Here is a 13277-nt window from a genome sequence, read left to right as displayed (position 1 = left end):
ATACCAACATCATGTACCAAATTTCAGCCGGATCGGGTGAAATTTTCTTCTCTTTGAGGATCCGCAAGCCAAATCTAGGGATCGGTTTATATGGGGGCTATATATAATTATGGACCGATGTGGACCAATTTTTGCATGGTTGTTAGAGACCATATACTTACATCATGTACCAAATTTCAGCCGTAGCGGATGAAATTTGCTTCTCGTAGAGGATCCGCAAGCCAAATCTGGTGATCGGTTTATATGGGGGCTATATATAATTATGGACCGATGTGGACCAGTTTTTGCATAGTTGTTAGAGACCATATACTTACACCATGTACCGAATTTCAGCCGGATCGGATGAAATATGCTTCTGTTAGAAGCTCCATAAGCAAAATCTGAGCGTCGGTTTATATGGGGGCTATACGTAAAAGTGGACCGATATGGCCCATTTTCAATACCATCCGACCTACATCGATAACAACTACTTGTGCCAAGTTTCAAGTCGATAGCTTGTTTCGTTCGGAAGTTAGCGTGATTTCAACAGACGGACGGACGGACATGCTTAGATCGACTCAGAATTTCACCACGACCCAGAATATATATACTTTATGGGGTCTTAGAGCAATATTTCGATGTGTTACAAAGGGAATGACAAAGTTAATATACCCCCATCCTATGATGGAGGGTATAATAATTGGAACGCGATCAAGAGGTAGTGAAGTAGGTTAGGTTGAATATAGTGACAGCTTCTTACTTCATCCTCACTTAATGTATTCAGATCATTACGATATCACAAGTGCATCCATATTCAATATTTCCGTTATCTTTTATAAGTATGAACCAATTTAAAGATATATTTCGCCCTCAATTACTGTTTTATGTAGGTTATGATTAATGCACTATATTTTGGTAATTGTGACAACGAATGCAAATCAATTAATGGAGCACAGTCCCAATATTTATTTTCTTTAAGACATATAATTTTTCTTGATTCTTCATTATTGTGATCCTTATCCTATCATGGCTGTTTACATGTTCATTTGTGTTTACATAGGCTATGTTACTACACCGCCTCACGGTATTATATGTCGAAATGAATAAACATTGAATCCTTTGGTGACACTAAAATAAATCAATTTCGTAATTTGATATTTTACTTAATTGCTTTTAAATTTCATCTCACGAAGGTCTCTGTTTTTTTTTTATTATTTTCCGTTTTTAACGATAATCGATGTTTGTTTGTTATCTTTTCACAATGATTTGTGGGGTTGAATGATTTGTGGGAATATAAAATATATTCAACGACAATATTTACCTTTACCACTAACATGATTCGTGTTTATGTGCATATATATCCCCAAACATTTGAAAATTTGGAAACAAACCAAGGAAACGTCAGGATGAAAAAATGAGTAAAACTTGCATTTAGACCAAAAAACCAAAGTAACCGAATATAAAAAAAATATAATAATTGGTCACAAAAAAAAAACAAAATCTATAAAATGCATAGTTTCGTCAAGAATAGGGAAGAAAAGAAGTAAAAATTTTGTCAAAATTGTCGATAATAAAAATAAGTTTAAAATTTGCTTAAAATTTGACAAAAATGTTTTTAATACTCCCCACTACATCTTACTCTGAAACAAGTATATACGGCCGTAAGTTTGGCCAGGCCGAATCTTATGTACCCTCCACCATGGATTGTATAGAACTGTCATCCACAATCGAATTACTTGGGTTGCGGTAACACTTGCCGATGGCAAGGTATCTTAAAACTTCTTAACACCGTCTTCTCAATTGTAAGTTAGTCCATACGGGGTATATATTAAACAAAAAAGCCCGATTAAATACGTAAATAATTTAGTTTTCTATAGAAATAAAATTTTGACAAAATTTTCTATAGAAATAAAAATTTTTATATACAAATAAAATCTTGAAAAAATTTTGTATAGTAATAAAATTTTGACAAAATTTTCTACAGAAATAAAATGTTGACAAAATTTTCTATAGAAATAAAATATTGACAAAATTTTGTATAGTAATAAAATTTTGACAAAATTTTCTATAGAAATAAAATTTTGACAAAATTTTCTATAGAAACCAAATCGTGACAAAATTTTCTATAGTAATAAAATTTTTACTAAATTTTCTAAGGAAATAAAATTTTTGGTCGATTATTTTTGGATAGAGGCCAATTTTGGCATGGTTGGTAGCGGCCATATACTGGCGCAATGTACCAAATTTCAACCGGATCGGATGAATTTTGTTCCTCCAAGAGCTCCGGAGGTCAAATCTGGGGCTCGGTTTATATGGGGGCTGCATATAATTATGGACCGGTATGGACCAATTTTTGCATGGCTTTTAGAGACCATATACTAACACAACGTACCAAATTTCAACCGTATCGGGTGAATTTTGCTTTTCCAAGGGGCTTTGGAGGTCAAATCTGAGGTTCGGTTTATATGGGGGCTGCATATAATTATGGACCGATGTGGACCAATTTTTGCAAGGTTGTTAGATACCATATACTAACACCATGTACTAAATTTCAACCGGATGGGATGAATTTTGCTTCTCCAAGAGGCTCCGCAAGCCAAATCTGAGCGTCGGCTAATATGGGGGCTATACGTAAAAGTGGTCCGATATGGCCCATTTGCAACACCATCTGACCTCCATCAATAAGAACTACTTGTGCCAAGGTTCCAGTCGATAGCTTGTTTCGTTAGCGTGATTCCTGGTGGGTTGACTGTTTTTATACCCTCCACCATAGGTCTCTAACAACCATGCAAAAATTGGTCCACATCGGTCCATAACTATATATAGCCCCCATATAAACCGATCCCCAGATTTGGCTTGCGGAGCCTCTAAGAGAAGCAAATTTCATCCGATCCGGTTTAAATTTGGTACATGGTGTTGGTATATCGTCTCTAACAACCATGCAAAAATTGGTCCACATCGGTCAATAATTATATATAGCCCCCAAATAAACCGATCCCCCGATTTGGCTTGAGGAGCCTCTAAGAGAAGAAAATTTCATCCTATCCGGCTGAAATTTGGTACATGGTGTTAGTATGTGGTCTCCAACACCAATGCAAAAATTGGTCCACATCGGTCAATAATTATATATAGCCCCATAAAAACCGATCCCCAGATTTGAAATCCGGAGCCCCTTGGAAGAGCAAAATTCATCCGATTCGGTTGAAATTTGGTACGTGATGTTAGTATATGGTATCCAACAACCACGGAGGAATTGGTTCATATCAGTCCATAGTTATATATAGCCCCTATATAAACCGATATTCAGATTTGACCTCCGGTGCCTTTTGGAGAAGCAAAATTCATCCGATCTGGTTGAAATTGGGTACGTGATGTTAGTATATGTTATCCAACAACCATGCAGGAATTGGTTCATATCAGTCCATAGTTATATATAGCCCCTATATAAACCGATCTTCAGATTTAACCTCCGGTGCCTTTTGGAGAAGCAAAATTTATCCGATCTGGTTGAAATTTGGTACGTGGTGGTAGTATATGATATTTAACAACCATGCCAAAAGTGGCCCATATCAGTCCATAATCATATATAGCCCCCATATAAACCGATCCCGAGATTTGGTTTTGGAGCCACTTGGAGGAGCAAATTTCATCCGAGTCAGTTGAAATTTGGTACATTGTGGTATTATATGGTCGTTAACAACCATGCCTAACTAGGTCCATATCGGTCTATAGTTATATATAGCCCTCTGATAAATCGATCCCCAATTACACAAAAATGGGTCCATATCAAGTTCATAATTGTATATAGCCCACATATAAGCGACCCCCGTATTTCAATTCTGACTCTCTACGTACCGTGCAAAAGTCCATATCGATTCTTAATTATTTATAGATTTACTTATACATACCTTTTTGTCTAATATATACCACGTATGGACTAACTCACAATTTAAAAAACAATCTTCAGAAGTTTTAAGATATCAAAACCCAAGTAATTCGATTGTGGATGACAGTCTTTCGTAGAAGTTTCTACGCAATCCATGGTGGAGGGTACATAAGATTCGGCCTGGCCGAACTTACGGCCGTATATGCTTGTTCTGTTTCAAGTAGGTTAAAAACAAATTAAGAATTAATAAAATGGTTCAAATTATTTAAAATTTTAAAATTTTCCATTAAAACTATGAAAAAAGAGAGTTATAAAAAAATTTACTCAAATGAACTTCCTGTGCAGCTAAAATAAAGAACTTCTTTGGGAGGACATTTTTGGAAGTGATTTTAAAGTTCTGCCTTTAGAAGAACTTCCAAATTTTTTTGCTGGGTAGTACCATACGAAGCCCATTATGGGCACATAAAGTTTACAAATTTAAAGAAAGAAATAATGAACTATTATTATTATTATTTATTTTTTTTTTTTTTTTTGAGAAGTACGAATTTAGTAAATCTTTATGCTTCAAGTGTTTATAATTTTTTCCCGATGTTAGTTCACCACTACTGTGATACAGGATATAATAAGTTTGTGCATTTGTATATAACGCCAAGAAATAATTGTCATAGACCCATCTTATAGTATACCGATCGGCTTAGAATTAAATTCTGAGTCGATTTAGCGATGTCCGTCTGTCTGTCTGTCTGGCCGTCCGTCTGTCTGTATATGTAATTTTGTGCACAAAGTACAGGTCGCAGTTTAAGTCCGATCGTCCTCAAATTTGACATAGCGTCTTTCTTAGGGTAGAAGACAATCGCTATTGGTTTTGGAAAAAATCGGTTCAGATTTAGATATAGCTGCCATATATAGTTATCACCGATTTGATCATAATTCACGTATTTATGAACCGACGTTCTTCAAATTTTGTACATCTGAATGTTTTGTCAGTCCCGTAAAAACTGCCAAATATCAACTAAATCGGTTCAGATTTATATATAGCTCCCATATATATCTTTCGTCCGATTTGGACTTATATGGCCCCAAAAGCGAGAGTTTTGCCCTGATTTGCTTCAAATTTTGCACAACGAGTACGTTTATTAGTATCGTTAATTGTGCCAAATTTAGTTGAAATCGGTTCAAATTTAGATATAGCTCCCATATATATCTTTCGTCCGATTCGGACTTATATGGCCCCAAAAGCGAGAGTTTTGCCCTGATTTGCTTCAAATTTTGCACAACGAGTACGTTTAATAGTATCGTTAATTGTACCAAATTTAGTTGAAATCGGTTCACATTTAGATATAGCTCCCATATATATCATTCTACCGATTTGGACTTATATGGCCCCAAAAGCCAGAGTTTTGCTCTGACTTGCTTCAAAATTTGCACAACAAGTACGTTTAATAGTATCGTTAAGTGTGCTTAATTTGGTTAAAATCGGTTCCGATTTAGATATAGCTCCCATACATATCTTTCGTCCGATTTGGATTTATATGGCCTCAAAAGCCAGAGTTTTGCCCTGAGTTGCTTGAAATTTTGCACAATGAGTACGTTTTATAGTATCGTTAATTGTGCAAAATTTTGTTGAAGTCGGTTCAGATTTTAATATAGCTCCCATATATATCATTCGCCCGATTTGGACTAATATGTCCACAGAGGCAAAATTGATACTCTGATTTACGTGAAATTTTGCAGAGGGAGTATAATTGAACTTGAAACTTTGCACAGGCAGTAGCATTAAGGTTTTGCATATGCGTGTTTATTTTGGTTGAAATCGGTTCAGATTTTGATATAGCTCCCATATATAGAATGGTTACCTTAAACTTGCCGGTTGTGTTGCCTAGGGCTCCGTATTGATTTGTAAATTACACGTAAAATTTTGGCTCGGGACTATTGAAACTCATCGATCGGTTTATTTTTATCACCAAGAATCTACTATACTCGACGTTGGAGGAACCTGCACACCGGTGAGCTGATATTAAACAATTTTCCTGAGATTGTTTTCACAAAAAAAAAATAAGAACTTCATTGGAAAGTGTAAACATTTACTAACACCACCAACTCGGCTTAATAACAACAGCTGTGCTCTTTCTTCAAACACGCAGCTGATACTGATATCGATAACACCCAAAGTTTAATCGTGTTGCCAATAACAAGTATTGTACTAAAAAACGTACTATCCTCATAGATACAACCCTGATTTTTTATTATTACGCCCCAAGATATGCTAATGTTTTTTACAAGCTTTTTAAAAGTTAAAGGAGCGATCTAACGTACGCATGGAGAATAGGAATAACACGCCTAAACGAAAATTATTAGAAATTTCTCCCGAAAAACACAGTGTGGCAAAAAAGATTAACATGGAAACTGCAGATCTTGTTGCATTAATTAGAGACACGATTAATTCGAATCTTGATGACAGACTTAAAAACCTTCCAACTAAATCCGATTTTGATGATTTAAAAACAGAATTAAGCTCATTAAACTCGGAAATAAACTCTTTGAGAAGCGAAAATGAGTACCTCAAAAAGCAAATACAGGAAGTAAAAACGGAAAACCAAACGCAAAGAAAAGAAATCAGATGGCTAAAGCAAAACATAAAATCTACGAAACTATATATATCAGGACTAGCTATCAATAATTCGCCTCAAACGGAGGTAAAAAAACTTTTTCAACTCACAATGGGAATTGAACCTAACATAGTTAGTGTACGAAAGCTCTATGAAAACAATAACTTAATGGCAGTATTTGTTGAACTAGCGTCTGAATCTTCAGTTAATGAAGTGCTGAGAAATACGAAGAAACTAGCTGGAACCAAAGTTTTTATAGAATGGGATATGGACCCAGAGAGACAGGAAATGAAAAAGAAATTTATCGAGTTGAGGAAGAAAATATTAGCTGTCAGCAAGGAACATAAGATATCTATAAGAGGAGATAAGATGAAAATAAAAAATTTGGTATTCAGATGGGATAATAACAATCACTTGATGGCTGGCAAAAACGATGGATATGGAGAATTGAGGAAATTGTATGGAAGTATGATTGAGGAAGTAACAATGAACAACAATCAACCCCTAAATGAAAGTGTTTCAAAAAACTAGTGGAGGAAGGCTCATACGAGAACGATAGAACCAATCCGGAAATAAATGAATTTACTTTTTATAATTCTAATATATCTATTTTATCTTTTAATATAAATGGATTAGAGAATAAATATTTATATCCATCATTATACCCTTCACCACTACTGTGGTACAGGGTATAATAAGTTTGTGCATTTGTATGTAACGCCAAGAAGGAAAAGTCTGAGACCCATCGTTTAGTATACCGATCGTCTTAGAATTAAATTCTGAGTCGATTTAGCGATGTCCGTCTGTCTGTCTGTCTGTCTGTCTGTTGATGTATTTTTGTGTGCAAAGTACAGCTCGCAGTTTTAGTCCGATTGTCCTAAAATTTGGTATAGGGTCCTGTTTCGGCTCAAAGACGATCCCTATTGATTTTGGAAAAAATCGGTTCAGATTTAGATATAGCTGCCATATATATTTTTCACCGATCTGGTCATAATTGGCGTGTATATCAACCGATCTTCCTCAAATTCCGTACATCCGAATATTTTACGAGTCTCGAAAAACTTGCAAAATATCATCGTTCAGATTTAGATATAGCTCCCATATATAGCTTTCGCCCGATTTACACTCATTTGCCCACAGAGGCCAATTTTTTGCTCCGATTTAGTTGAAATTTTGCACAGGGAGTAGAATTAGCATTGTAGCTATGCGTGTCAAATTTGGTTGAAATCGGTTCAGATTTAGATATAGCTCCCATATATAGCTTTCGCCCGATTTACACTCAAATGACCACAGAGGCCAATTTTTTGCTCCGATTTAGTTGAAATTTTGCACAGGGAGTAGAATTAGCATTGTAGCTATGCGTGCCAAATTTGGTTGAAATCGGTTCAGATTTAGATATAGCTCCCATATATAGCTTTCGCCCGATTTACACTCATATGACCACAGAGGCCAATTTTTTGCTCCGATTTAGTTGAAATTTTGCACAGGGAGTAGAATTAGCATTGTAGCTATGCGTGCCAAATTTGGTTTAAATCGGTTCAGAGTTAGATATAGCTCCCATATATATGTTTTTCTGATTTCGACAAAAATGGTCAAAATACCAACATTTTCCTTGTGAAATCGCCAATGCTTAGTCGCAAAGTTGTAAAAATGACTCTAATTTTCCTAAACTTCTAATACATATATATCGAGGGATAAATCATAAATAAACTTTTGCCAAGTTTCCTTAATATTGCTTCAGATTTAAATGTTTCCCATATTTTTTACTAACATTGTGTTCCACCCTAGTGCATTAGCCGACTTAAATTTTGAGTCTATAGGTTTTGTAGAAGTCTATCAAATTCTTCCAGATCGAGTGATATTTTAATGTATGTATTTGGGACAAACCTTTATATATAGCCCCCCAACACATTTGACGGATGTGATATGGTATCGAAAATTTAGATCTACAAAGTGGTGCAGGGTATAATATAGTCGGCCCCGTCCGACTTTAGACTTTCCTTACTGGTTTTTTACTAACATTGTGTTCCACCCTAGTGCATTAGCCGACTTAAATTTTGAGTCTATAGATTTTGTAGAAGTCTATCAAATTCTTCCAGATCGAATGATATTTAATTGTATGTATTTGGGACAAACCTTTATATATAGCCCCCAACACATTTGACGGATGTGATATGGTATCGAAAATTTAGATCTACAAAGTGGTGCAGGGTATAATATAGTCGGACCCGCCCGACTTTAGACTTTCCTTACTTGTTTTTCAATTACATATGTGAATTTGACATTTTTATCCTAATCGAGACCCATTTAACTGAAGATAAATCGGAAAGATCCAGAGCATTTTTCAAAGGGTACAAGCTTTACTATATGCCGGCGACAAAGAGCAAAGCAAACGGCAGGGCGATAGGTGGTGTCTTAATAGGAGTTAGTCTTCAGCTAGCAGATTCAGGTATAACAATAAGCGACAAGAAAGTGGGAGGAATATTAATAATTGAACTACACTCTAAAGATACTATCATAAACCTGATACCAATATATCTGCGACCAGCAAGTTGGGATAAAGATTTCTATCAGCTACAAAATATCTTTCTGGATACTAATGTTATTAATCCTATTCTTATTGGCGATTTTAATGGCAGAATTGGTGAATACCAACAAGAACTAGACTTGATCTACGCCGCACGCTTCAGAGCTGGTTTGGAAGCCAGGAGGACTAAAGATACAATAATCAATCGCAATGGAAAGCTTATAATTGAATTTATAACGGATAATAACATGATAATATTAAATGGTAGAACAAATGGAGATGAGGAAGGTAATCTAACGTACATAAGCCATATCGGAGAATCAGTTATAGATATTTGTAGCGTAAGCAATGAACTACTAAACTACATTGAATCATTCCAAATTGAAAACAAAGTTTGGTCTGACCACATGCCAGTTGTACTCACAATAAAATTACTAGAAATTCAAAATTCCACTAAAACCCTAAATTTACTGCCGAAATTATGGTGGAAAGATAAATATACCAGAATATATCAGAGAAATTTGAACAGAATTTCTGAATACTTTTCGAGTAACGTCGAAGCAGTCTCATTTGAGAAACTGTCAGAGGCCATTAAAAAATCAGCTGTGGAAGAAAAATCTGCTAAAAAGTTCACCCAAAAGAAGAAATGGTATGATTTCGAGTGTAATGTTGCAAGACAGAAAAGCTTTAAATATCTCAATGAATATAGGAAAACTGGGAAAATACAGGATAAGGAGAAATATTTGGTAGCTCAGAAAACCTATAAAACAATATGTAACAATTGTAAAACTAGGAATCTCAATAAACTTATCTCCAATATAAATTCAATCAAGAGTCAAAGAGATTGGTGGAATACCGCCAAGGAAATAAGAAATCAAAGGTCTCAAATCGGAACAAATATAACAGCTGATGATTTTCTAAAATATTTCCAAGCATTACTAAACCCTCGCCAATCGCTGTCAGAGATATCTTATGCTCAACCACATATATTAATTCCATATTTGGATGATCCTATTACGATGTCTGAGCTAAAAAGCATTTTAAAAACATTTAAATATAATAAAGCGCCTGGAGAAGACAGAATTCCGTATGAATTTCTTATGAATGCTACAGACAATTTCCATACACTCTTATTGAAGAAATATAATGAGTCCTTTGAAAGTAATGAAATGGATGAATCATTTTCCAAAACGATTATCTTCCCCATTCATAAAAAGGGAAATGTGAACGAGACGAGTAATTACAGGGGAATCGCATTTTCAAACTGCATTGTGAAAATTATGATGGGTATTCTCAATGAGAGACTTTCTAATTGGGTAGAGTCACAAAAACTATTGACGGAATATCAATGTGGATTCAGGAGGGGGTACTCAACTACAGATAACATATATAACTTAGCGTCAATCGTCAGCCTCAAATTCAAGGAGAAGAAAAAAGTATATTGCTTTTTTGTAGATTTCAAGGCAGCTTTTGACAAGATTGAGAGAAAAGCCTTAATATACAAACTTTTTGAAATCGGGTTATCTTATAAATTGGTCAAATTTATTGAGAAAGTTTATTCCAAAACACACTACGCTGTCTGGACTGGAGAACAGATCTCAGAATACTTCGCTACAACAACTGGTTTGAAACAAGGATGTTTGCTCTCCCCATTGCTGTTTGCATTGTATATAAACGATATACATGATGAGCTTCAGGGTGGGTTATATTGCAATAGTATCAATATAAGTGTCCTGCTTTATGCGGATGACATGGTTGTATTGGCAGATGATCCAGGTACAATGCAGCAGATGATCAACAATTTGGAAAAATATTGTAACAAATGGAACTTAGAAGTAAACATGCATAAATCAGAAATAATGGTATTTCGGAAAGGTGGCAGACTAGGACAAAATGAGAAATGGTGGTATAATGGAGTTGAAATACGAGTAACGAACGAATACAAATACTTAGGTGTCGTCTTTACCCCAAAGATGAGCTTCACAAAGCATTTAGAAAAGAGAAATATGCAGGCGAAAAATGCACTGAATATAACATGGGAAAGTATTATGAGAAATCCACAGATACACTTACCCAGCAAATGGAAAGTTTACCAAGCAGTATGCAGAGCGATTCAAAGTTATTCAGCGCAGGTGTGGGGTTTTGGCAATTTCGAAGAAGTGGACAAGCTTCAGAGATTTTTTATTAAAAAAGTGCTCAACCTACCAAAACATACACCGAACTATGCTTTGATGTTAGAAACAGCTGCTGAGGAGAGCCATATATATACACTAAGCTTGCATATTAAATACATAGAAAAGATACTTGTGAATTACTCTGATCGTAGACTGCCAAAGTTATTAACAAATATCTTACTACATCAAGAAGTTTTCTGGGTTAAAGAACTCAAGCTGAAAGTACAGTACTTTAGCATATGTTGGCCAAATATGGATAATATTAAAGAACAATGGAACATGTTTGGAAACGATCTATTAATAGCGATCAAATTGGATAATATCCATAAAAACATGGAAAGAAAGAGTAGAAGTGGTCGGCTTTATAGAGACCTGAACTACTTTAGAGGTTTAGAATACATCTCTGATGAAAATTCTCTAGAAAATATTGGACTGATTTTCAGAGCACGATGTAGAGTAATACCATTAAGTGGAAACAAATACGGAGCTACTGAGCAGGACAGACTTTGCAATATATGTAATTTGGGAGAACCAGAAACACTTCAACACTTTTTAGGAGTTTGTCCTGGATTTAGAGAATTTAGACTACGATACTTTCAAAAAACTACACTGAACACGGCGGAAATTATTGGAATTCTGAATGGTGACTGCAGGGATGATTGGCTGAATCTAGTTAAATATCTGAAGCTAGCGAATAACTATAGGCAATTTTTGGTAAACCAAGAAATTTAACAAGTAATTAATTTGTGGTGACAGACGTTTGTGCACAACATTGTCAATATTACAAATTCTTTGTTGAATCCCCGAAAAATTGTTATATAAATTATATTCTAAGCTAATAGTAATAATAATATGTATTCAATAAAGAGCATTGAATTGAATTGAAATATATATCTTTCGCCCGATTTTCGGCCATATGACCACAGAGGTCAAAGTTGTTATCCGATTTACGTGAAATTTTGCACAGGGAGTAGATTCAACATGGTAACTATGCATGTGAAATTTGATTGCAATCGGTTCAGATTTCGATATAGATTCCATATATATGTTTTTCCTATTTAGGAAAAACTGGCCGAAATACCTACATTTTCCTTATCAAATCGCCACTGCTAAGTCGAAAACTTATCAAAATGCCTCAAATTTTCCTATTACTCTATTACACATCTATCGACCGATAAATCATAAATACACTTTTGCGAAGTTTCCTCAAAATTGGTTCATATTTAAATGTTCCCTAAATTTTTTACTAACATTGTGTTCCACCTCAGCGCATTAGCCGACTTAAATGTAAAATCTATAAGTATTGCATAACTCTGTACAGATCTGCTCAGATATACAGAATATATGTGTATAGATTCATATAGCATCCAACACATGGACGGATTTGATATGGTATCGAAAATGTGGACTTACAAAGTGGTGAAGGGTATAATATAGTCGGCCCCGCCCGACTTTAGACTTTCCTTACTTGTTTGTAATAGTTTCGACCAATCGAAACTAGCCGTTTGTTGAGTGATTGACAAATTGTGTGGGATCCAATGCGAACAAATGTTTTGGACTGTCAAATGTTCATGCAATATTGAATGTACTCGTATGTTGGTTGGACTAATGGCTAAAGTCGTCTCAATCTCATGATAGATCACATGACAATCTTGTAATGACAGTTGGCGTACAGTATCAATGGTTTCCGGAACAACAACTGATTTTGGATGACCTTCACGTAGTTCGTTTTAAAATTAACTAAAACCTCGGTTGAATTCATCGATACATTGTTGTTGAGTTAATCCACGCTGAAGTTTGTAAAAAATAATCACACGAAAATGTACACGATTTAATTTAATTTTTGGGTGAAATAACCAGTTAAGTTAAGCTGCAAACAACACAAATAGCACTGGTATGTTAAAACGTTCTAACTACGTACAAATAACCTTAAAAATGTCAGTTGGTGGATTGCCACACTAGGGCTGCCCAATCCCAAAATGTAACAGGCAACCCTGGGGTACCAAAGACCTTCATAAAACGTAAAATTCCCAGTTAAAACTCGACTTGAACAAAATTATTATGAATGTGAAATACCCATTTTAAAGTCGATTTAGTTAACT

The 13277-nt window shown here is 35.1% G+C and overlaps 1 protein-coding gene across 1 annotated transcript; it reads left to right on the top strand.

Annotated features, from left to right (window-relative positions):
* The first annotated feature begins 8841 nt into the window (after positions 1-8841).
* LOC142232535 (uncharacterized) lies at positions 8842-11907 on the top strand. Its single transcript, XM_075303271.1, has one exon. It carries the CDS (start codon positions 8842-8844, stop codon positions 11905-11907), a length of 3066 nt encoding a protein of 1021 aa, XP_075159386.1.
* Positions 11908-13277: the final 1370 nt, after the last annotated feature.

Source organism: Haematobia irritans, chromosome 1, assembly GCF_050003625.1.
Source record: "Haematobia irritans isolate KBUSLIRL chromosome 1, ASM5000362v1, whole genome shotgun sequence".
Taxonomy (NCBI): domain Eukaryota; kingdom Metazoa; phylum Arthropoda; class Insecta; order Diptera; family Muscidae; genus Haematobia; species Haematobia irritans.
The sequence above is the reverse complement of the archived record's forward strand: the minus strand, read 5'-3'. Positions and strand labels throughout refer to the sequence as shown.

Excerpts from the sequence above, each read along its gene's own strand:
- LOC142232535 (XM_075303271.1), top strand. The coding sequence starts at position 8,842 with ATGCCGGCGACAAAGAGCAAAGCAAACGGCAGGGCGATAGGTGGTGTC.